This window comes from Chaetodon trifascialis, chromosome 16, assembly GCF_039877785.1.
Source record: "Chaetodon trifascialis isolate fChaTrf1 chromosome 16, fChaTrf1.hap1, whole genome shotgun sequence".
Classification (NCBI taxonomy): Eukaryota; Metazoa; Chordata; class Actinopteri; order Chaetodontiformes; family Chaetodontidae; genus Chaetodon; species Chaetodon trifascialis.
The window spans coordinates 17,085,176-17,109,988 of NC_092071.1; the positions used below are offsets into that span (position 1 = coordinate 17,085,176).

Sequence of the window (24,813 nt, forward strand, 5' to 3'; positions counted from 1 at the left end):
GGTCCATCTGCTATCAGATACCATCATTCTAATAAAGAGCAAGTCATTACATTTATATCTGTGTATATACTTGTTACATTTTCTTTTACAAAGTTTGGAAACTAATGTTGAAGTCAAGACTGATGCTGCCTTAAACATAAAAGAATGATTCCTTCCACACAGTGAGGCATACAGCTCATTAATCAAACACTGGTTTCAGATTGGTGCTCAGTATGGGCTGATAACCAAAGCCCATATCAGTATCGGGACGGAAGAAGTCTCACTGGTGCATCCCTACTCATTTTCTCATTAATATCTTTTTATCTATACTCTCCTGATTATATCGATTAAAACAATAAGTGACAAAAAATGTTTAAGCAGGATTTCAGTCATAAGGAAATGTAATATCGTAACAAAGATGGAAGATTACAAACCTAGTAGTCCAGTTAAAGTTTTAAGTTTAAGAGTTTTAAATGTAAAACTGTCAATCAGGTAAAAGAGAACTCCAAACTTTTTCTTTGTTTCATATTTATAAGCTTTAATTAATAAAATAAGCAAAGGCCTTGAGTCTCAGCGGGGAAAATTACAGCTTCCAAGTTTGTCATCCTCAAATGACTGAATGTTGTTTCAGACGATTCAAAAAAAAAAAAAAAAGCAAATTAAAACCAACCATCTAATGAGCTCAAGGCTCCATGTGCTCGCGCCTCAGGTGGGGATAAAGTACTGTCAAGGTGGATCAGTGAAGTGGCCCTTTAAGGATTGAGACGTTACAGAGCATGCCAATGTTTATAGCTAACCCCGGCTTGAGGGTTAACGATCGGTATTTGATGCTGCCTCTGTGACCACGCTCCTCTGACTCCAATCAATAGTCATGTTAATAAGCAGCACCAACACTTGATACACAGTCTCCTCTCAGCGCTGGGTGAATTGCTGTATTGATCCCTGCACTCATTTTAATTCGAGAATTTCTTACAAAAGAAGCAAAATGCACATGGCATTGACCCTGGCCGAATGTGGCTGAGGGAGAGAATTAAATTTGTTTTGTTGGTGCTCAGTGACCGCTAGCGCTCTCATCAGATGAAAGGGCCACAAGAAAGTGTTATGAAACTTCCACCAGAGAGAAGCCTCGACACTTTTGTAAAGCCAAACAGTTCCCTTTTAATTTACAGTGATGCCTATAATCCTTCCTCCTCACCTCTGACACGGTACTAAAGAGGTGTTTTAACAAGGTAATGCACATTTTGACTATTCTGTGGTTCTAGTCCCCAGCAGCACAAATGACACAACATGTAGCCGTTCTGTCCCAGAGAAACTGATCTTGACTGAGTAATGGAGGCCAAGACAGGCTTGCTGCCTTTAATCAACTTGAGATGAGGCAGAGGGAAGCCTTCATCATGTCGTGCCTTGGGGGAGTAAGGCAGGACATAAAGAAGGCCAGTTTGATCTTGATGAGCTTTTTAGGGTGTCAGAGCTTTGCTGAAATGAGTTTTCATGGGGCCTAGCCACCCCGAGAGGAATGCTTTCAGGTGACACTAATTGCTCCTCCGCCCAGCTAGCCGTCATAAAGGGAGAAGACTGTCTGGCAGAAGGCTATGTTTTCTCCAGCTCTTTCAGTGTCATGATGAGGATGGGAGAGTAAAGATGCGTTCTCGGAAATATGGAGAGTAATCAGCAATGCATGAATTTAAATGCAAAAATGAACACTAAGGCAAATAAACTGAGATGTTAAGGCCCAAGAGCCACCTCAGAAAGTGAGGCTGATTTATTAGATGTTGCCCTAAAATATGTCAGTACTCTATTATCTATCAGTGTAATAAGTACGTGTTTGAAGTGTTGAGCGTCTTAATGTGTATTTCTGTGAGGGGAAAAAGGATAATACTTGAGACGATGGTCACTATAGAGGCATATGGTGATCTCCAGAGCAGAAAATGGGCCATCTTAACTGCAACATAAGTGACAATGAGCAAGTTAGTATTGTATTCAGCCACTGGCTGTGGCACATTCTCATTACCGTTCAGCTTTTGCTGATTGGTAAGGATCCATTGTTTTAGACAGCAGAGCAAATAGGAAATGGCCTTGGCTGTTTTATATAGAGGTGAATGTTCAATTAAGATAGCGTTTTTCATATAATGAGCACTGGAAGAACTATTTTTTTGTGTGCGCAAATTTATCAGGAGATACACAAAAACACCAATGGATGTGGTGTACGAAATTATTCAAATGTGAGCCTCAGATTCGGGACGATGAGGTAGGTACACTCCCATTGTGCTCCACGATATGCGTTTTATCACAGTAATGATGACGCTGCAGCTGGTGAGTCCAGTGGCTGTTGATTTATTGCCCCCAGCAGCAGGGTCATTTAATTTCCATGTATAGTGGGATCATTTTGATTACATACTGCTCATTTCTGCATCGGCAATGGCTCCTGTGAGTCAGTGTAAATGTTCAGAGCGGAGCACCACCAGATGTTTTCAACAGTAAATTATCAGGGAGAGACAGCCTCTGCGGACAGTTAACTCACACTGTGTACGTAGGCGTAAATTCATAAATGAGTGAATAAAGATTACATGCCATGTGTAAAAAGTCCAGCATGTTTGACAGATTGTGTATTTCAGAGCGCCAGGAGGAATATTTTCTCTTGCCCAAATTGCGTTTTTATTAGCATTTTTTTTTTTTCTCTTCTTTTCTTAAGTAGACAATAACTCCTTAATTGCGCAATACAGATTATTTAGTTTATCTCTTATGTGGGACTCACTGTCAGATACCAGCGTGACTCACGTTACAGATTAAAAGCCGTGTCAGGCTGCTTTCTGTTTGGATGTGATAAGATGGATCTTCACCTCTGCTCACTGTTCACTCAGATAGTTTAACACTGCAGCACACTGGAAGCACCCTGTTTGACAAAGGTCACGGTAAACACAGAAAGATCAAGGTACTCAATCCTGCAAATATTGTTATCTTTGAAACATTTATTTTAGAGATTTTCCCCCATCTTTTGTATTCTGAGTCCAGTTCTACTGTAGGTCTGTCGATTGTCCTGTGGCTTTGCAGGATGGTCTGTTCATTATAGCGGTTTGATTGGAAAGACTGGCTAGGGGAGAGAGATGACCCTCTGTCCTCCAGTGCTCTCATTTTGATTGGGCTCAGGAAATATTATTGGAGTAGTTCAAGGAAAAAAGGAAACACTTGAAGTCAAAGAGCACCTACCCAAAGGACAGTCTCATATTTCTTGCATTATTTAGAGCTTTCCTTTTATAAGCTGGGTTAAAAAAAAAACACTAAACAGACATTCTTTCTTCTCTCAACACAATTCTCAAAATGGAACAGCACAATGTTTAGATGGCATCCTCTGATAATGTTGTGGTTGGTGCAGAAGTGTGCTTGGTCAGCCAAATCCCCAGCCCCGCAAAATGTGTCTGCTGAGGCAGAGATTCCAGCTAGGAGTTACAATAAGCCTGTTCTCATTACAGTCCAGAGGAACATCCGCGTGTGTGTGCACACGTGCACGTGCACGTACATGTATGTGTGTGTGTGACAGTGACAAAGAAGTCCCTCTGGGCATTTGGCTGCAGCACTAGCGAAGATAAGGTAGTCTGATGTCTCCTGACATGGCCAATGATTCATAATTGAGGTAGGACAGCTGTTGCTGGCTGCACTGACAGGTCCCAGGGTGGATGACAGATGATAGGGCCCTCTGGGGCCAAACTATCTATCAGTCCAAATGTTCACCGTCCACTATCTGCTCACCTGTCCTTCATGAGCCTCCCTGTGTATGTGTAAACCAAGTGGTCACAGACCCACAATCTGTGTGACCTCACTGAATATTAGAGTGCACACTGTGCAGTGGAAGGACACAATACCAAAAACACCTGCCTGCTTAGGAAATAATCAATAGACTGCGATTTTCACCAGATGAACATCAGTATGAATATAATAATAATAATAATAATAATAATAATAATAATAATAATAATAATAATAATAATAATAATAATAATAATACGATTATTAATCAAGATTTACAATGATCAAAAATGCATCCATCACTGACAAGAATGGTCAGAATGGAACAGACCGATCTCAATTTATGAAATAAATGAAAATTAATAGGTAAATAACTGAAACTGACAAATTAAAAGCCACCATGTAGTCATATAAATTATTAAGGGGACGCAAACACAGCCAGAAGACACATTAAATATTTACAGTCTCTTATGTATGAAATAATGTGTTTAGAAGGCCTGTGCGATCTGCAATGAGCAAAGTGTTCTGATGTCCAGAGGCTTGCTGCAAAAGCCTGGTCACCCTTGGTTACTACCCGAGACCTTGAAGTTAGTAGAAGAGCCCCATCCATCAGTCTGAGGTGACACCAATGCATGTAAGGAGTCAGCAAATCAGCGATATATGCAATATATATAGAGCAAAGCGATGTAATGCTTTGAAAGTCAGCAGTAAAATGTTAAAATCAATGCAGAACAGGGAGCCAACCAAGTTGGCTTGTACAGATGTAATATGTTCTTATCTTTTGGTGCCAATGTTCTGCCCCAAGTGGAGTCAGAGGAGAAAGCTCTGAATGATACCAGCATAAAGTACATCAGTCCAGACGGATAAAAAAAAGTACAACTTTATGTCAGCAGGAGCCAACATGAAAAAATGATTTTCTTGAGTTGAAAACAAAAAAATAAACAAAAACATGAAAGGACAAAAATAACATCATGACATCTGACAGTCGGAGAGTCATATAAATAATTTTTAAGGATTCCATTAATGCAATGAAAACAAATGAAAATATAAGAAATTTAGTTTTGATTCTCAATCTTTTCTTCTATTGGTTTGCACCAAGAATAAACGCTTCCATATAAAACAAATTGCCAGATGTGTATGATAGGATAGCTTTAATTTTCTTTAATAGTGAGCATGCTTGCAACAGGCAAATGTACTCACAGAGCTGGACTTACACCCGGTAACTACTATTTAACTTTGTGAAACAGTCACAGTTGTAAGCATGAGGTTAACGTTGCGAAACACTTGCAGTTTGGTTAAGGCACCAAACTACTTGGTAAGGTTAAGGTTAAAATAAAAATGTTTATGCAATTTTAGATATGTATGTAAATTACATTACGTATTAAGCTGTTGCACAGACGACCTATACTTTCAGGGGGTGGACAGTCTGGAGCAAAGATAACAGGCTCCCCACTAGTTCCATGGAGGGCTTTAGGAACATTTCAGTCTTCGCACTTCACTCTTTGAATATGATACACAAGTACTAATGTTAAATTGTGGCGAAATTACTGTGCTGCACTGTGGGGTGAATTAGGTTAGTTAGTTAGTTAAGTTAGTAGATGAGAAAGTAGGCAAAGTAACATGATTTGCAAAACATCCAAGCCCTCCATATTAACTCAGAGAAAAAAGGCAGAAGAGAGAAAAAAGGGACTGTGCCTAAGGCTTTGTCATTGCCGTTGCCCTTGAGAAACAGAGAAACAGGGATTCTAAATTTGTGTGACACTCCTTTATTACTCACTGTGACACTGTTGTTTAAGGCTCATGCAATAACTAAACTACCTAAGCCACAATGACAAGATGTATGATTTCTGGACTAAAATGTACAGAAGTGATTTTTTATTTTTAATTTTTTTAATTTTTAACACACATGCACAACATAGGAATATCTGTTGTTTGACTATTTTAATGTACTGTTCGCTCTCTGTGTTGCCAGTTTGTCAGAAAACCTCCAGAATGGTGCTGTGTTGAATTCTGCTTGTGATGAAAATCAGATCAATCAAAGTGGCTGACTTCATGGATTATTCAGGAAGAAGCCACCTCTGAGCTCAGTCTCAGAGTGTCCATTAGCCCCACTGCGCTTGTTGTCGGCTCTCCTTCGACTGAGTGACGGTTAGCCAACCTGACCAAATTCATTTTCCTGCAAATGCTGCACAATGTGCCTGTCCTGCCCACTGTCTCTTCATTTGGATTTGATAAGAAGATTCAACCTGGATTAGTGTTAATTAAAAATCTACCAAACCTCAAAGCTATTTAAGACTGCCCAGCAAACACAAGGTGAAAACTTATTTTTATTATACAGAATAATAACCATGACCTGCTGTTGGATTAACATTAAGCTTCTATAGTTCTGCGGGGAATGAAAATGTGTCAGTACTCCATTATTCAGACAGTTTAACTGCATGCAATCCTCTGGAGGTTCCCTGACCAGATTTAGCTGCAGATGCTGTTCAAACCTGTTGAAGACGTAAAGAACTGCTGTCAGAGTGGCTTAAAGGCACATGCAGAACACAGAAATAGGATGAGTCAATCATGTAAAAAAACATGGATAGAGTGACCAACTCAGACTCAATAGCATGTCTACAATCTGGGAGCAGGTTAACAAAGGCATCACTAAACCAGATGGATCCCTCTGCAAGTGTGTGTAGGCACCTGAGCAAAGCAACGCAGTAGGTGACCCATTTTTTTCACAGCAACATCATTAGACTAAACTTGGCTTTAAATGGAAACAGAGGTGGTGCTGAATTAAGATCCCCTGTGATGTGAACTGAGACCTCATAAGTCAACAGTTAGTTGCCAGGTTTGTGTGCAGTGTGATTTTATTTATGTTCAGTGTTAAAAGTGAATTTTCAAAGAGCAAATAAATGTGCTCATTCTAACAGTGCTAAAAATACAATGCACTGACTGGTAGCTTTGATAATTTTTTTGTGTGAGGTGTTACTCTACAAAGACCCTTTGCAAAGGGTAAATCTGTCAGCTATAAAGGCCTATAATCATATGGCATGCTCTGGGTTTTTGTTTTTTTTAGGTGCTTAATGTGAGCGTGTTGGAGGGAGAGCAGGTGACAGTGGAGGACACGGGTGGCCGAGAAGCCTTCATCCTTGCCAACGAGTCAGTCTTGATGAGGGGCCTCGTGCTTCGCAGCTGGAGCAACCAGATCTCCATCCGATTTCGTAGCGACCAACAGCACAACTCTGGATTCATCCTGCTGCATTACCAAGGTGAGTCAGTGCCATGATAGCTCAGCTGTCACGTTACACAAACTGGCCATCTGTCCAACAACTGCTTAGTTTGACCTCAGAGTGTATTCAAATTGCATGTACGTTAAATATGTAAATGCCACATCGGGGGAACACTAACCAGCCTTTATGCTGACATTTCTCCTCGGTCATTGTACTTGTTCTCAGCACTTTTTGAATTCGGTTGGGTCGGCCTCAAGAACAAAAGGCAGAGTCATTTGGGTTTTGAGACAACCTTTCTTCACAGAAATGTAAAGACTTTTCCTCTCATGTGGTGGGAAGAGCTGTTGCTGCAGCAAAGTGCTGTCATGCTCACTTTACTAGTAACAAGGTCTGTTTTCAATAAAATGCTCTGTTCCAAAACATTGACTGCAATTTACACTTACAAGAAAATGCAATCATATGCCCCATGATGTGAACAGGCTTTTTCCATGCTTGTCATTCAGAAGTCCATGGCAGGAAGGAAGATAGCTTGCCATTGGTATCAACGCATTCACTAGTTTTTTAGTTTTTACAGTGGCCTTTGCAGAGGTTAAAACGATACAGAATTCACGGTTAAAAGTGGTCAAATAGTTCTTGAAAGAGTGTTACAGCACCAAAATTTGTCCACAGAGATAGTTACTGTATGTTGGTGAATTTGATGGCCCATAAATTCCTCCCTCTCTCGCGCTTGTTTTGTGCGTGACATTGATCTTCCGTGTCCGCAACAATGTCTGTTTATCTTAGCAATCACACAAAGTGGCCACCAATTACATGCCCCATCGATTTGAGTTGATGGTGGAAGCTGGTGGACAAAGCATTCATTCCACCACATTACTGTAGCACTTTCATCAGCTCGAAAATGAAAGCGACCATCAAAACAGTGCTGCTGACGTGGGATAAATCACCCGGCGCTGTTGGATGTGTGAATGTTGGTGTGTGGTCAGGCTGAAGGATGACAGCGAGGGGTCAGAGCAGATTATACAGGGTGATGCATAGATGGGGACAGATGGCGGCAAATGGTTGAAATATATTACGCTGTCAGTAGGTGTACTTTTCTCCTTCAGTTCTCCTCTTCGCGTTTCAGTTAATCTTATTCAGCATAATTTTGTGTGTGAAATGTTTATTGATGAATATAAATGGACACTGTGTACTATTTCTTTGACTCTTTTGTATTATTAAAACAGGCCTTTTCATCTGCTCCTCCGTTCTACATTCACTGTTAGATAGGCACAGTAGTCGCACTGCACTATGGACCTGATACTGGGAGGGGTCGGCAGGCAGAATATACTGGCTGCCGATGGCCATCATATTATTAATTGAAACTGCTGGCTGCTGCATATTTTGTGACCGACATGACATTTGCTCATGCTGCTTCATATAAAACATGAATAACCAAGTAGTTCTAAGTAGTAGTGCATTTATGTGTGCAGGTGCACCCTTTGCATGAGTCATATTCTTATTAATAAGTTAAATAAAATATGTATTGATAAAATAGTAAAAGCTGTAATGATCTATGCTGTAGAGACCAACAGAGGCATTTCTGATTAATATAGCCAAATATATATTTGGCTGTAGTCATTTGTTTGTTAAGTTTGTCAGAAAACACCTCTTGTGTCCCATTAAAACACATCTTAATGAACAAGTAAACCACAGAGCCACACACATGCACAAAAGCATGCGTTAAATATATTTGAATTGCTTATTAAATTTAATGCTAGTCTCTAAAATGTGCCCCAGACATCCGTAAGTGAGAGTCGGACACTGGTAATAACTGCACCATGGTACAGAAAGGACAGAAAGTGTCATTTATTGGACAGTGATAATGATGATGGTGACAGCACAGACCAGACGTTGAGATAAGCTGAAAGAGAGGAATGCAGTGGCTCTGGGTTGCTCAGTCTACAAAGAGGGCTTCATCTTAATATAGGCTCAGCTCAGATAATTGTCCTGCTACATCCTGTTGTGTCTGATGTGACAGCAGATATTTCTGGCCTCCTTATGATATCAGTTATTATGGTCCTATAAAACCCATAGAAAACACATAGACGTCCTCCGGTACTGTAATTGTTGCCAGCAGTAGTGTCAGATAAAACCCCCGCAGTCAGACGTGCAAAGTTACTTGTCCACCAAACAACCTATTTGTTTTAGAGGATGATGGGACATATTTAGTTACACTAATGAGAAAAACTGCAAAGAGCAGACTTTGAGGAGACTAGACATATTGGATACACAGAAGATATTTCAATTTGTGTTCCTCTCCTTGGTAAGCAGAGTATCACCTTGTCCTTTATAATGGGCTGTGAGAAATGTGATTGGACAAGCGTGGAGAAGGAGACAGAACTGTGGAGAGATGGATCTCAGCTCAGGGTAATTAATATCTGCTACAGTGTTGGCTCGGCCTGCGATGGCACACTGATGGATGCCTCTATAACATCAGCAGTGAGCCTGACACATGGAGCATGGTCATAGGTGTGTTTTCCTGCTGGTGTGTATGGAGCGGGAACAGCCACAGTAACAGCTAGAGTATATGAACAAATGCATGCATGCAAGTAACAGAGCACAAACATAAATTACTACATCCTGAGTGTAAACAACCAATACGCACACAATCAGCCCACACCAGCATTTCCATTGCTGACACAAATATTACTGGTTATACACAGATATGAACTTGCAATGTAAATGAAAATGTGCATTCTTATACTTGCACATGCTTATAATAAGGATTGGCTGCAGTTTGAACCTGTAAAATTTGGTGTGCTACAATGCACGCTAGCATGTTGAGAGGATACTTCATCCTAAAGAGTTAGCACCCAGAAGAGCAAACTGAATACAGAGCAGGGAAATGACATCTCTACCTCTCTTCTCAAAGCATAACGATTTGTACATTTCAGCGACGGCAATGAAAAGACTTTTTGGCTTAAAGTTTGATTTTAACCAGGAAATGAAAATTAGCACCTGCCAAATACAGAGGGAATGTTGGCACCATGGCAAATAAGTTTTTCTTATATTAATAAACATTGTTTTAAATATCAGTTCTTAAGAATAGTCAGGAATTGAGGCAATATAATTTATTCCATATGTCTACCTTAAGGTGCCACTGACGCTGTTTAAAATTCTGAAGAGTTCTGCACATATTTTAGAAGTGGAAGACAAAAAGTGTAGCCGATAGAAATGCTCAGCAGCCTGTGGCAGGTGAGGGAAAAACTTCATTTCAACCCTGATTCTACCAGAAAAGATATATTATGACTTTTTAAACAGAGGGGTCAATGAATGCTGTCATTCATTTAATAAGGAAAATCATTTGTATGCATGAGCCTTGTGAGTACCAATAATTAAATGTTAACACTGCACATGCAAATGTGGACAACCCAAGACCCATTTTACTCCCAAATATGAACTTTCTTCATTTTAGATTAAACTCAATTTATGGTGGAATTCAAGCACAGCCTCCTTGTCATTTAGCTGTTTTAATGATGCCATCATGTCTGACCTCTTAACCGATGAGCCTGAATTGTCATTTCAGGATTTTCTGAAGTATAGAGAGCATAATCAATGGGTTTGCTAATGGCAGTAATGCTTTACAGGAATTATTGATTGGCTGTAACTAATACACTGGGTTGACAAGTGAGGTGGCCAGGGGACCCCTGCCACTGGCAGTGATCCACCATTTGCCACAACTTCTCAGCAGCATGGATGAGATGCCGCCTCTGGTCCAAAGTTATTTCTCTTTAATAGCCTTTATTGAGTAAATGACCATTAAAATCGAGTTTTTAACCCAACCACATAAATATCAATAGGCCATATCATGGAAGAACTATGGTCTGGCTTTCTACAACTGAATCACTTTCCCAGAGACAACACTATTGATCTTTCTCTAAAAGGTAATGCTTTGGTGCACAGCCAGGACATGAGGCTTGGATACAGTGACAGTCGCACCGTCACACTGCAAACTCCAGCACTGCTGTGATCTCGGCGCCCCTGAACAGCGACTGACTAGAGATGGGAAGTCATCAGCACAGAGTTTGCTCTCCTTGGAAACACATTTTACTCTCTAAGTGTTGATTTAACACACAGAGGATGACATTCTCCAAATACGCTGCCATTAAATACAAGAATAACAATTGACAATCCATTCATTATTTGTGCTCTGTTTTTTGTCACCATATTTCATTATCTCCTGGCCTCACCTTGCCAGGTTTGATCTCATTCCAGCTCTCCATACCTGAAGGGATTCGGGCGACACTTGCACAGCAGAGCAACAGTTTATTAGGCCCAAATTGAAATGCATTTTATTTGTTTGCCCAAATGTGGTGGATAAGTTAGTATTTCTGGCTTCTTCACCTCATCTATTTTGCCCAAGTCAACAATATTTGTCCATTATTGGCTGAAGAGTAGCATTTTGAATTTGAAGTACACCGGCGAATGAGAAATGTGCATACAGCAGAATAAGGCTCATTAATGGCAGGAGTGTGCGAGTGAATGCAGGAGTCAAACCAAGGGCTCTTTCAGGAAATGTTTTCCTTCCATAAATGATTTCCGAAAGTTGATTCGCGGCAACTTTTGACAGACGGCTGAAGAAACCATAACTCGTTATTGGATCCAAAATGCAGGTTCATGGTTCCGTATTTGTTGATGCTAAAAACCTGAATTTCAGATAGGTGAGAAAGGGCAGGAAGCAAGACAGACAGAAAGACTTTCTCCTCAGAAGCGGCAGAACAAATCCATTGCCGCTGCACGGATAAGAGAGAGAAAGAGAGACAGAGAGACAGGATGTGTTCCTCTTGAACTCTTGTGAACAGGAACTGTGAAATGACAAAAATAAACTGAAAAAACATTTAGCCCATGTTCAGATGCCTTATGATTATGTATTGTCTATGACAAGCTACACATAAAACACAACTTTCTAACTTGAAACTCTGCCATTTAAATCCAAAAGGCTTTTGTCTATTTTTTCCTCACTTTTTTTATGGACACCCTATTTTAAAACGTCATTAAACAAAGTACCAATACACGTCACATATAAATGATGTTTGACATTGACATTCTAGCATTTATATCAGCATTGTCTCCGTCTTTTGACCTGTGATGTCCCTCTTCATCTAAACAGTGTAATTTGGAAAGAAATATGGTAAGGCAGTGAGGTGATGCATCATTTCCACATCAAGTTCTTTCACTAGGACTCTCATTTATCTATTTAATGTTACCGTCTACTTATCACTTAACACACAAGTGTTTTGTTTAAATCAGCTGTCTGTGATTCATCTATACATTGCAACTTCCTGTCTGCATTGGACACCTTTCCGACTGCACAAAAGCTGAAATTTATCTGAAATGCTATATCCCAAACTATTCATGCTGTAAAACTGAAGGTCTACCTGTGTATCACCAATGTGACCATTTGTTCCGTTCTACAAGGAAGCACTAACTAAAGACATAAGCTCCGCAGCTGTTTCCTGTGGCCCCATAGTACCATCAGCTAATCTTCCTGGCTGTCTGCACCATGGATCTATTATTTGTAATGGCAAAACAATCAGACTTTATGGCCCAGCACCACATCTACTGGAATGGAGGCAGCACGTAATTTAATACTTCAGGAACTGGCTCCTCAATTTTTGCCTCTGGCTCTCCCACTGCATGCTCAATAGGGATGTAAATGCTGCTATGATAATGGCAATAACTAGGTTCATTGGAGCTAGTGATAAACTATGAATTGAATGGATGACCCAGGGGCAGCGTACCTCGTCCCTGTGGCTCACTGATTTACTGCAAAAGAAAGGCGTGTTTCATTACGGTGGAAACCAGTGGCTTGTGTAAAAGAAAAACCAGTCAGTAGATTAAAACATAGTAGATGGGGGCAGTTTCACAAGCCTTTATGGCCATTATACATTTAGGGCTGTTTTCCCTCGAGTTCAAAGATTGATAGAGCAACATTTGAATATCCAATTTAGCTTCAAGGTAATGCTAGAAACCTCACCTGAGTGTTTGTTTTTCATCTGCAAATGAGCGGCTGCAATGAAAGCACTTCAAATCCGAAACCTGATGCAGATCGTCTCATGTTATTTTGTGCTGGTTAACCTCAGAACCGAAAATATTTTATTCGTGTGTGTGTGTGTGTGTGTGGACGAATGAGCTTGTCTAGCAGGTGTCAGCTTTTGCTTTCTACATGACCGCTGCTCCAGCTCTAAGCGTTGTGATGTCAAGAGAGGCCTTTGGATCTTTTACCATGGGACCTGTGTCAAAATCTTTTAACAGCTGGTGTTTACTTTATCAGGACAGTTTAGATTGGGTCAGGCATGTTTTAAACCGTCTGAAAAAAAAAAACAACAACCTTATTATGTTGTGACTTTCAATTTCCTTAGTAATTTTATATCCTGACAGGTTTTTGCCACCTCTGCCTCTTTTATGCAAAGTGCATATTGTAGTAACAGGGTTCAATTTGATAAGAACGAAGCGGCTGGATGTGAGAAAAAACAAAAACAGTCAGCATCTAAGTAAATTTCTATAGACAGGCTCCCACCAAACAGCCTCTAGAAACTGCTGTCGCCCACTTTTAATTCTGTAAACACCAAATAACCTGAATCATATTAACACAAGGACATTAAGGTGTTTACATTACAAAGACCATGCCCGATTATTATCATAATTGCTTTCAAGACTGCACATACTCTTTCAACGTGGACATTTTCCTTGTTGTCTTCTCCCTCCATTAGCTCTTATTTAGGCTGTGCGCACATTCCATTAAGCTGAAACATGACTTGCAGAGTTTGAGAAAAGTTGCTTTTTAAAATGTTTCTGTAATTTTGCCGCTGCACAATCACACTCTGATTGTAACACAAACTGGAGCGGGTCCAATTATTTTGCTTGTTTTGTTGTTAACATGTTCCAAAAGTTTGAAAGTTTTAGTCTGGTCATTAAAGTGCCTACACTAATGAGGTAGAACAGTGTGGTTATTAGACAGGAAGAGAAGGTTGTTTAATAGCTTCCATTACAGACTTGGTTTGCTCACTCCATTATCCATGTGAACTCTATCCCATCCTACTGCATTCATTTAAAAACAGGGACAGAACAACAATGCAAAGCGAGTCCAGAGACATTGATCTTACCGTGCTGGAATCATGACTCTTTGACAACCACTACAGAGGCGATTCCTCTTCCCGCTATCACATTACAGGCCCGTTATGATGTTCAAGTGATCAGCAGCTTTTCCATTTGTCAAAGTATTTGCAGTGGCTCTACACACCGCACCACACAGTGGTGTTAATTGCTGTAGTGCTGCAAACATGTCTCTGTACATTTGCATACTGCGTGAAACTGGTAAACTGAAATTAATTAAGAAATGAAGTGTTTCGAGACAAAGTTGAAGGTTGGTTATAAAGCATCTTGAATTGTGTGTGTGTGTTTGCGCGTACTGTGTGTGTAGACTTGTTCTTTTTTAGACGCTATTTGAGTTTTACCATCAAAGAGCAGTTTCAGGGTTCAGACTCAGTTTTAAGCGTTAGGTGAGAATGAGGTTTGGGTTAGGGTAAGGGTTGGGGAATGCGTTATTTCAGTGAGGGTCCTCACAAATGTCTACTTATGTGTGTGTGAGAGAGAGAGAGAGAGAGAGAGAGAGAGAGAGAGAGAGAGAGAGAGAGAGAGACTGACAGGAAGGCAGAGAGTCATAAACATCCTACCTGAATTATTTGCATAAAAAATGGGAAAACAATTTGTTTCTCTCCCTTTATATCTAAATGTCGACAGTGCTCAGTGGCGGTTTGGAGGAGAGTCAACATAGTCAACAATGCAACACAACAGCATGGTTTATACACAATGCAGGACACAGAGGATTATGTTGTGGAGCCAGCTAACATTGTTGGCTGTTTGTTTTGGCAAGAATTTGACTTTTGTTCACAATTAAACACTGAGTCTTTTGGCAATTTGGTATATAAAAGCAAAGTTTGTCATTTTTACACTGAAAATCTCCCTCAGGCTGCTGAAAGAACATTCAACATTGTGACAAAAATGAAGTTCCACGTGCGTCTCTTGAGAAAGTGTTATTATCAGGACATAGATGTAGTTATTTCCACTTTCATTCCAGAGGTGATAATTAGCAGATCTATTAACTGTCGATATGATTGTATTGCATCATAGTGTTAACACGTGAATACAAAGTTGCGCAGTGGACAGACCGCAGCAACAATCACACATTCAATACATTTTAGTGACATTACATTAGCAGAACCAGATTAACACATTTGTCCACCTGCAAAGTCACTGAATACTCATTCATGCGGTGCTGATCAAATAATACATTTCACTTTTAGATGACTTTTAGCCCCGTTACAGGCCACAGAACAATATCACATGAAAAAAAAAAAATTACATATCATTGATTATACTCTTTTTTTCTCTCCATTTCTGACTCTTTTCTTTGCTCTCCAGCCTTTGTATTGAGCTGTGCATTCCCCAAAGAGCCAACAGGAGGAGAAGTCTCTGTGACGCACCTCCACGCTGGTGGAGAAGCCTACTTCCACTGTTTCACCGGCTACAAGTTGCAAGGCCCCAAAATGCTCACCTGTCGCAATGCAACCACACCTTACTGGAGTGGAAAGGAGCCTCGATGTGTGGGTAAGACAAACTGGCCCGTTGGCAGACATATGTTGGCTCATTAATTAATTAGAAGTTCAGGTCAGTATGGTTACCCCTTGAACTGCAACAACAACAAAACAGCTGAAAATGTCATTACATGAAGCTAAATCTCTGGAACTGGAGGTCCTTTTGCCTTCAGGTTAATTGAAATATTGGCTACTTTTTTTAGACTCAGTTTCTTTTTTGTGCTCAGTTACCTCCAAGTAGTTAACACTGACTGGGGAGCAGACTTCTAAAGTGCACTTGGATTTGTAATTAGATTGGAAAGGTTCATATTCAAAACCAGATATCTGTTTGATTTATTTTCCTAACCCACCTAATTGTGTTTGTGCACTCCAGGGAACATCAAACTGGTGCTGGGTTGTTTAAATAAGACATCGTAACAAATCTGAACGTTCCGAAATCATGGGTTTTTATTGTGCACTGAAGGAATATCAGTCACACTTGCGTTAGTTCGTCCCTTTTAAGAATTGCTTTTATCTGTTTTCACAAAGGCATCCTACGTTTGTCCAACCATTTACCAAGAATTTTTTATTAAATCATTGTTGAGCAATATAATTTGCCGGCCATTTAGTCTTGGTTGGTAAATGGTAAAAGAAAAAAATAATAAAGTCAAAAGAAAAAGACCCAAAAAATGGTAAAAATACGACAACAAAAAAAGCAAATAAGCTATTGAGCAATTTAGAATCTGCTGGAGACATTTTTTTCTGCTGCTGTTGTGCAGCAATTTCAAAATCTTGAAAATCAGAGTATATAATCTGGATACATTGTGCACATTTCCCTCTTCAGCTTTCCTGTAGAATACAGGTGATTTTGATTAACGCAGGCTTTCAGTACCTTGTCTCCTACTGAGTTGATTAGTTACACTCCGAGGCCAAATGAGTGTGTTTGCATGTGATTAGCAGCACGGGGAGCTATTCTTTGGAGATGGAGCAAAACAAGGCCATTGGACCTGGCTGCCTTAATTAGAACTGGGCCGCATGACTCCTTCTCCTGCTGGTAAAGGCTCATCTGCCAGTTCCAGCCTGTCTCCGTGCCTGCCTGCAGCTGCTCTGAACTGATAGTGTTACTGCCGCTGTTTTGCTGTTCTCCTTACAAGTCCATCACACACACAGTCACAAGCTCTAAGACCCAGGTGAGCCGCCTAGTGTAGTCCAGCCACAGTCCAGTGGATATTGATGCAATCTATGCTCAGACAGGGACTTTGCTCCAAGACCACCCTACCGTAGTTGTTGTCATTACTTTTCTCATCTAGTTTACCCTCCAACTCCTCGTCTTCCTCCTCTCTTTTCCCTCACTGTCTTTCCCACATAGCATCCTGTGGAGGAATGATAAAAAATGCCACCTATGGTCGTATCATCTCTCCCGGTTTCCCTGGCAACTACAGCAACAATCTGACATGCCACTGGGTCCTGGAGGCCCCCGAAGGTCACCGGCTGCACATTCACTTTGAGAAGGTGGCTCTGGCAGAGGACGATGACAGGTGGCGTATGCACATTGTTAAACTCAAAACACACATTGAAAGTGAGAGTGAGCAGCAAGAATGTGTGAATTTGTGTGTGAGTCTTCAGCTAATAGATGGCACAGAGCTCACAGAAACTCATTTTCTGAATAACACTATGCCTGTGGATAGACCATTAAAACCCTCTAAGGCTATAAATAACCAAAATCTTTAGGGACAGATGAAAGATGAATTTGAAAAGACCTTTTATCATTATAATCCTTTAACTGTGTTCCATCAAGCGAATGAATTGAAGGGACTACAGAGGGTAGTGAGAAGTAGGAAACAGAAATTGCACTACATTTTTCAGTAACCACTGATCCACATGGCTATTGTCACACGTGGCCATTCACCTCATTACCAAGTGGTGGAGAATGTTATCACAAAGTTATTACAGCCACAACTGGAACACTGAGCAGTTCTCAGATACCTTGTAGCTTCTTCTTTATGCTTCTCTTACCTTTCAAGGCTCACTTACATCTATTTTAATCTGCCTCTCTCTCTCTCTCTCTCTCTCTCTCTCTCTCTCTCTCTTTCTCTCTCTCTCTGTGTGTGTGTGTGTGTGTGTGTGTGTGTGTGTGTGTGTGTGTGTGTGTGTGTGTCTTAGGCTGCTGATTAAGAATGGAAACAACATAGACTCTCCCCCTGTGTACGACTCCTATGAGGTAGAGTATTTGCCTAATGAGGGTGTGCTCAGCACTGGACGTTACTTGTTTGTCGAGTTCACCACAGATGGGACTGTGACCTCCACTGGTGCAGCCATCAGATACGAAGGTAGGTTGATCATGTAGTGTGCAGTTTGCTCAAAGCATGCTGTACCTTGTCACTTATGTGTTGATCCCATGTATTATTTGTATCCACAGCTTTTGCGAAAGGTATGTGCTATGAGCCCTTTGTGAAGTACGGCAACTTCAGCGGCAGTGACTCCACCTACAGTGTGGGTGCAGTGGTTGAATTCTCATGTGACCCCGGCTACACGCTGGAGCAAGGCTCCGTGGTGATTGAGTGTGTGGATGCACAAAACCCACAGTGGAACGAGACCGAGCCGGCTTGCCGGGGTGAGTCAACGGATTCCATCCGCTCGAGTAATTGTGCGACGTTAAGTCTTTTTAAAAATGTGCTTCCACTGGAGCAGAACTCAGAGGCAGATATGACTGACCTAAGGACCCAGGGCTTTCATTGTCTGCTTGATCACTGCAGGAGTTAGTGAAGTCTTTTTACTCAAATACTAAAGACTGCTGGCAGTTAGCTGTATCTTCCTAAGCTGCTTGCCTCTGATCCATGATAAATTTTCACTTAAAATTGTAACAATGATTTACTTTGACATTTGTGCTTGCAGGGCAGTTTTTAGAAGTGCTTAAGATTAAATAAATGGCATACAATAGTTGGCCGGAGATGAACACTGCCACACTGCACAGACTATGCACCACACTAAATAGCTACCTCTGAACCCTTCCCTTCTCTCCTCTCTCTCCCTCACACACACACTCACACTGACCTCACACATGGTCTTTGTTGCCTGCATGGTCATTCTGTCACGCGGTGAAATTGAAAAGCTCTCTTGTAAAGCTGGATATGAGAAAATTTAATTTCTGCTCCTGTGGGTCATGGTCACCATGCGGTTCAGCTCTAGTATGCATTTTTACAAGGTTCATGTCAAGGAGACTGCACACTCGATTTCATCTGTGTTTTGTTAAGCATTAAGACCATGCTTCCGTCCTGTGAAGCCACATAGTAGTTCATGTACATTTGTAGTTTGATTTCTTACAAATTGCATGATTTAATATTAACTGTGCTTGTTAAATGGACTGTAATCAAATTTTCTGTGTCTGTAAATATGTCGCAATGCATACATTTGCTTCTTAGTGTCAACCTGAGGTGTTTGTGCATTGCAGCTGTGTGCAGTGGGGAGATCACAGACTCTGCCGGTGTGGTGTTGTCTCCTAATTGGCCTGAGGCCTATGACAAGGGGCAGGATTGCATCTGGGGTATCCATGTGGAAGAGGACAAGAGGATCATGCTTGACATCCAAGTGTAAGAGACTGCACTCAGGTGTAAGACTGAGAAATCACACAGGGAGGTCAGAGAGGAGGTCAGATTGACCTCGAGATGGTAAACACTCCATCTCCAGACATAAACACACTCACGGTTTCCTTCTCATCTATTATCTCTCTCGCATAGACACACTATGACATGCACATGGGAAAGTGTTTCGGTGGTTGCAGTCACTAATTAGATTTTTTTTTTCTCATCCGCTACATTAAGAATTCTGTGTAGCTTCCAGCTCGCTCTCTGACCAGATTAGCCAGTAAGCCTCCCTGCTCCCACTTCCCTGGTGTGTGTCTCAGAGTTGGCTTTGAAATGAATATGCTCTGGCAGTGAACTACTCTGAGCCACTTATCCAGCCTTCCCAACTGTAATTCAACACACATGCATGCAGATGTCACAACAGACAGATGCACACACAAATATAGTCACGCTCCATTTCTCCTTCACCCATCACTCTTACTGTACATGAATGTCTCCTCCAACACACACACACACACACACACACACACACACACACACACACACACACACACACACACACACACACACACACACACACACACGTCCCTGCTTTCTCATCCAAGTTATTGCACCTAAACGAAATGTAAATGATCGCATTGCTTTGTTTCTGCTTGTAACACTAAATGTTTCTTTAAAAGCAAAACAATTCAACTGTGCGCATGAGAATCTGCATCTTTGTCTGCTTATCTTATATGGATTCATTTGTTTGCCTTGAGTGATTCCCGCAATATTTCCATGAACGTGCATCCTGCAGAAATCTCAAAAAAAACTACAGCATAAGTGATTTGCGTTATCGCCTGAAGCACTTGCACAGAAGACGGTGCGGTGAGGTCCAAATTAGACCACCGGGAATACTGCCTGGGGTTGGAGAAAAATGGAGTCGCTGACACATCTCACACAGAGGCTACTATTAACTGTTGGTCATGGTGGTTGTTTATGCATGCAAGCATTTGCACCCATCAGTTTTTATGTTCATAAAAATATTCACATTCATAATTCATTTGTTCTTGCTCTAAGAATGAATACATGTTTCTAAACAGTTGATGAAATTACAAAGTTTCATTTTAACATGAAGTCTGGAGGCTGTGCTGATGCCGACAGATTGCCATCCACAGTAGGAGACCACCTAGAAAGAGCAAAAATCACCGTCATCATCATCACCACCATCATCGTTTTTTTTTTTTCATTGTTTAGTTTGTTTTTTGCATTTCGTAGTTCCTTTAGCCATTCTGCAAAAATATTGTCTTATCTTTTTGTGTAACTCATTGCATGAGGCATTTTGAAAAGATGATTACAATAAAAGGGAATCAGGGTGATTAGTAGTGATTATTAGTGATTAGTAGCATTAGTAGTATCAGCTTGGATCTGCATAAATTAATGAGTTTATTTCCACGGAAAATATCAATTGTACATGAGAATAACATCAGATTTATCACACTGATAACAGATTGTACTAAAACTCTGTATTGCATGACAATATTCAGTCATGTTTAGGATGATGCTGAATTAAATCTAAAATATACTGATTAAAATAGCTGCAGGGATTCCATCACAGCTGTCATACAGTCACTGGAGGGTTTGGTGGGAGCATGGCTGGTTTCTTCACAGGCTTAGTTTTGTATACCACTGCATGGTCACAACACACATAATGCCCCAAACTTTATCTCTCAGGCTTACAGCTACTGAGATATGAGCCATCACTCAAATATGCTCCATAGATCACAGGGAATAATAGCATCAGAGGATACCAATAATACACAAAGTCTGAATACCACACAGGGGTTTGTGTGACCCTGTCTGCCTCCCTGTTCTTTAGTTGGAGATTAAGACTTAGTGATTAATGTCAGATGTTGCAAGTCAACCAGTGCACCCAGGGTAAAAAGATCAGAGAGGATTTTTTTTCTCCATGCAGAAGTAAACAAGTTTGATTTGAGGTAAACTGATTTTCATTCAGGGATCCCTTTAAAATAAATTGCACCAGCCTTAAATTTGTTTTAATCCAAGCCACATGAGGCCACTCGCTGTAAATTAATGGTGCTGTGGCCAGCTCTAGTTTATATCAAGCTTGGTCATGCATGGCCTTGATGGCAGTGGAAACACACAGCCTGTCTGATCCCTGCAGACCCTACCATTACCCTCATGTCCGGCCTGCTCATTTTGAGAGTGGCATTCCTAAAGGCTCGGTCAACATGTAATTTGTGTGAAAGTGTGTTTGTGTGTGCGCGTGTTACGCATGTTGAAGTGACAAAAGGCTGTTGCTGATGAGAGCTGTCTCATTATGAGGGTGGGCACACACTTTTCCACAATAATGAGAATGTTTTCTGTATTATCATTCATCACTGTGCCTGTGCTGGCAATTACAGAGGAGCAGTGTGCATAATGAGGACTGATTAATTAATTTAGGCCAAACAGGAGGGCTGGCTCTTTGCTAATTAGCATGGAGCATGTCTTGAGCACGAGCAGCAGACGAGAGGTTACAGCTGATATCCACACCTGTGGAACACAGCAAGGTAAATGGTTCACATGTGGCTTTTAGCATTCAGTATATACTGTATCTAGAACTGTGTTTCACATGGCAACACAGTGAGCAAGTCTGCGTTACAGTGGTGATAATGCTTGTGTCAGTTTACTGAGCAAAATCAGAGCCCTTTTATAGAGGGCATACTGGGTTTATAGAGTCCTCTTGTGGAGACTCTGAGCATTGCATGCCATCTGCATCATCCCATTGTGCACGAGTTACAAGGGTGTCTGGAAACGAAGTCATTATTTTTACTTGAACAAAGAACCTTTTTTTCACTAAGCAGAACAATTCAAATGTCAGATATGTCTATGGGAAGATGTAGAGGGTTGTCTTGTGGAAGCTTGACACTGAAAGCAATTTCCACTCTGTAAGAGTTAGTGGAGATTTTCCGACTTGCCTTGACAGGTCAGTGAAGGTGACAAAATGCCCAGAGGCTTGTACAAAATACAGCTGTCATCCCGTCACCTGCAGAATTGAGCTGGTGTCATTGGTATGCAGTGGAGTTTTTAGAAAATCTCCAAGTCCTTTTTCAAACAGACCTTTGCAAACATCCAAACCACGCAGCTGGAATAGATATTTAATCAAATAAGACAACTTGGAAAAAAAGTATTGCTTTAAAGTTTTGTAGGTTTTGTGCATTTGCTTTCTTTTCAGCATTAATCATGTTAAAGCCAGCTTTGCACCCTCACACATCACCATTTTGACATCACTTTGTGTACTAGTAGTTCAAGGCACACATTTGTCTTAGTCATCCGGACCCTGTCCAATCACAGACCAGGACAAGACTCAAAGTAGCTCGGCTTGTGATTTTCTTAAAGCTACTTGTTCAGTTTCACTCACACTCATTGTTATTGTCTGATATGCTATTGCAGCATTATACAGCAGAGTGACGGTCACCAACATTCAATTTCTTTGTCTTCAAGAATAAAACAAGAAAGTATTGCAGTGAACAAAACAGTAGTAGCCTGAGAGTAGTCTTATATTAATGTTACGGCAAATTAAATGGAAAAGAGAGATGAAGTCAGGTACACACGGGAGACAGGGTGCAAATATTTCCTCAGAAGATTGTTATCAGTTTGCAACATAGGACTGCTTTCCTGAGCCAGGTGGGATGACATTTGGGTGGAGCGACTGCCAGGTTACTACAGAGAAGGCAGTTGAGCGACCTGCAGTGAGTGCTGCGTAAGTCTAGACTGCAAACGCTGTGAGTTTGGCATTCTTCTGTTTGAAATACTTCAAGCAGAGTGTGGAGTGAATGGATGGGGTCAGTGGGAACATTTAAAATCAAGGTTGACAGCAGCGTTCTCGATGAGTTAGAGCGACAGTGGAGACTATTTAGGAACCCAGACAGGAGGAAAGTTACAGTATGTCAAGTGTGAAAGGGTGCGATTTGCTAATGCTGTTGACTATAAATCTGTTTTTAGATATGGCTGTGGTGTTGGCCTTGCATCTTGTCCAACAAAAGACCACAAATGATCATTGTCAGTTGTCAAATATCTACTTTTGATGCACATTTTTTGCCAGCGAAGGAGACGTAAAGTTCAGAGTTTAGTGTGGCTGTCGCCCAGGTTTGTGGGATGGCACAGCCAAAACATTCTGCATGAAAGACAAAGGGGCCCAGGACCTGCAAGCTCTCAGCTGAAAGTGTGAAAACAGATTTAAACTCTGATCTCTCCATGATGAGACACAGAAGCACAGGCTCAGTCTTGAGCTGCTTGGACTTTGGAAAGATAATAAAGGACTGAAAGCAGAGAAGAGGTTGATTTGAAGGACAGTAGAATGCATCATCTGGAGAAGGGCTAAACCTGTGCAGTATGTAGCAGAAGGGAGTAGCACGCCCCGTCTATGTGTGTTGAGCTCGATGAAATGCAGACACTGGAGATAATCACACAGTAGGATTTCCACCTGACAGTACCACATCCCTCTGTCAAGAGTAGTCTGCATACAGGGAGACCTTTGGGAGGAGATAAGGTGAAATACAGTGCAACGATAAGGTGCATGGCCTTGTTGACATGAGCAGTGAAGGATAGAGCTTGAATAGGAGTGAGGTGTGAGATGTGGAGATAGAAAAAGATGCAAACACCACTGGCTGTTGTGTTCCTCTGTGGACTTCGCTGATGGACATCCTTGTTTTATTGTGACAACTGCTGTGACACCACTACTCCTACTGTCAATAAAAATCCCCATTGTCTGTCATCCGGTGCAGTCACTAAGTGTGTGCAAGGTGCAGATTATCCACAGGGTGTGAATCAAATAAGATGTTACAAAAATATAGAAAAAAAAAGAGTGCAGGAGCCCATAGTGTGATGATTTCCACCGTTTCCTTTAAGAGGCACCATTTTCACATATGCATCAAAGGTTCTCATGGCGACTTGGAAATGGAAACTGGCATTGTCATTCCTGTCACTTCTATCCACAGCTGCTGATTGTTAGAGAACATGGAAGTGTAAATTGTCCCTATAGCTGTCCAGCTAACCAGAGGGAGTACCTTTCCACTCGCCACCTCATTTCACTGCCATTCATGTGGCTGGCATCTATTATTTGTCCCCATCAGGAGAAGCTGGAATTTAGTTTTGTCCAGATTTCAGCACCAGCACATTGCACAAGCAGGCTGCAGAATCTATATTCATTCTGGTCATGTTTTTGTCGGAAAATTGTGCCTTCAGGGACTTGATATCCTCAACTAGCGCTTGATTAATATACACCTTGTGGGTTTAATTGTATAAATTATTGGTTAAGGCTGATAGTCAACTTAAATAGGTAGGATTTGTTCCTAGTCTGGATGAATAAAGCTGGAATTGGTGCATTTCATTGATTTTAACTGCAGTGTGTTTCTACTCAAATGTGATGTGGAAATTCTGTGGGGGAGGTTGTGAATAAGAGATTGAGGAAAGATAACAGACTCGGGTCATTTTCTTCCTTCTATCATCATGAAACTCAGTGTCAACCACGTATAAAGCTTGCCAGAAGAAGAACCTCAATCACAACTCTAATGTGAGCTTTTCACTTCAAAGTCTGTGTCAATTTTTTAGCATGTTGCCCTCTTAAAGTAAAAGAAAAAAAAAGTGATATATATTGTGTGTCAGACAGGTGATTCAAATCAGTGAGCT

At 41.0% G+C, this 24,813-nt stretch overlaps 1 protein-coding gene across 3 annotated transcripts in view; it reads left to right on the plus strand.

Moving 5' to 3' along the window:
* Positions 1 to 24,813, plus strand: part of LOC139344312 (seizure protein 6 homolog) — a 90,319-nt gene that overhangs the window by 56,412 nt on the left and 9,094 nt on the right. For all 3 annotated transcript variants that reach the window (XM_070982372.1, XM_070982370.1, XM_070982371.1), the window contains 6 exons: positions 6,788 to 6,980; positions 15,405 to 15,590; positions 16,926 to 17,094; positions 17,720 to 17,886; positions 17,976 to 18,170; positions 19,008 to 19,146. In XM_070982372.1, the coding sequence (XP_070838473.1) occupies positions 6,788 to 6,980; positions 15,405 to 15,590; positions 16,926 to 17,094; positions 17,720 to 17,886; positions 17,976 to 18,170; positions 19,008 to 19,146 (1,049 nt within the window). The remainder of the gene's footprint in view (positions 1 to 6,787; positions 6,981 to 15,404; positions 15,591 to 16,925; positions 17,095 to 17,719; positions 17,887 to 17,975; positions 18,171 to 19,007; positions 19,147 to 24,813) is intronic.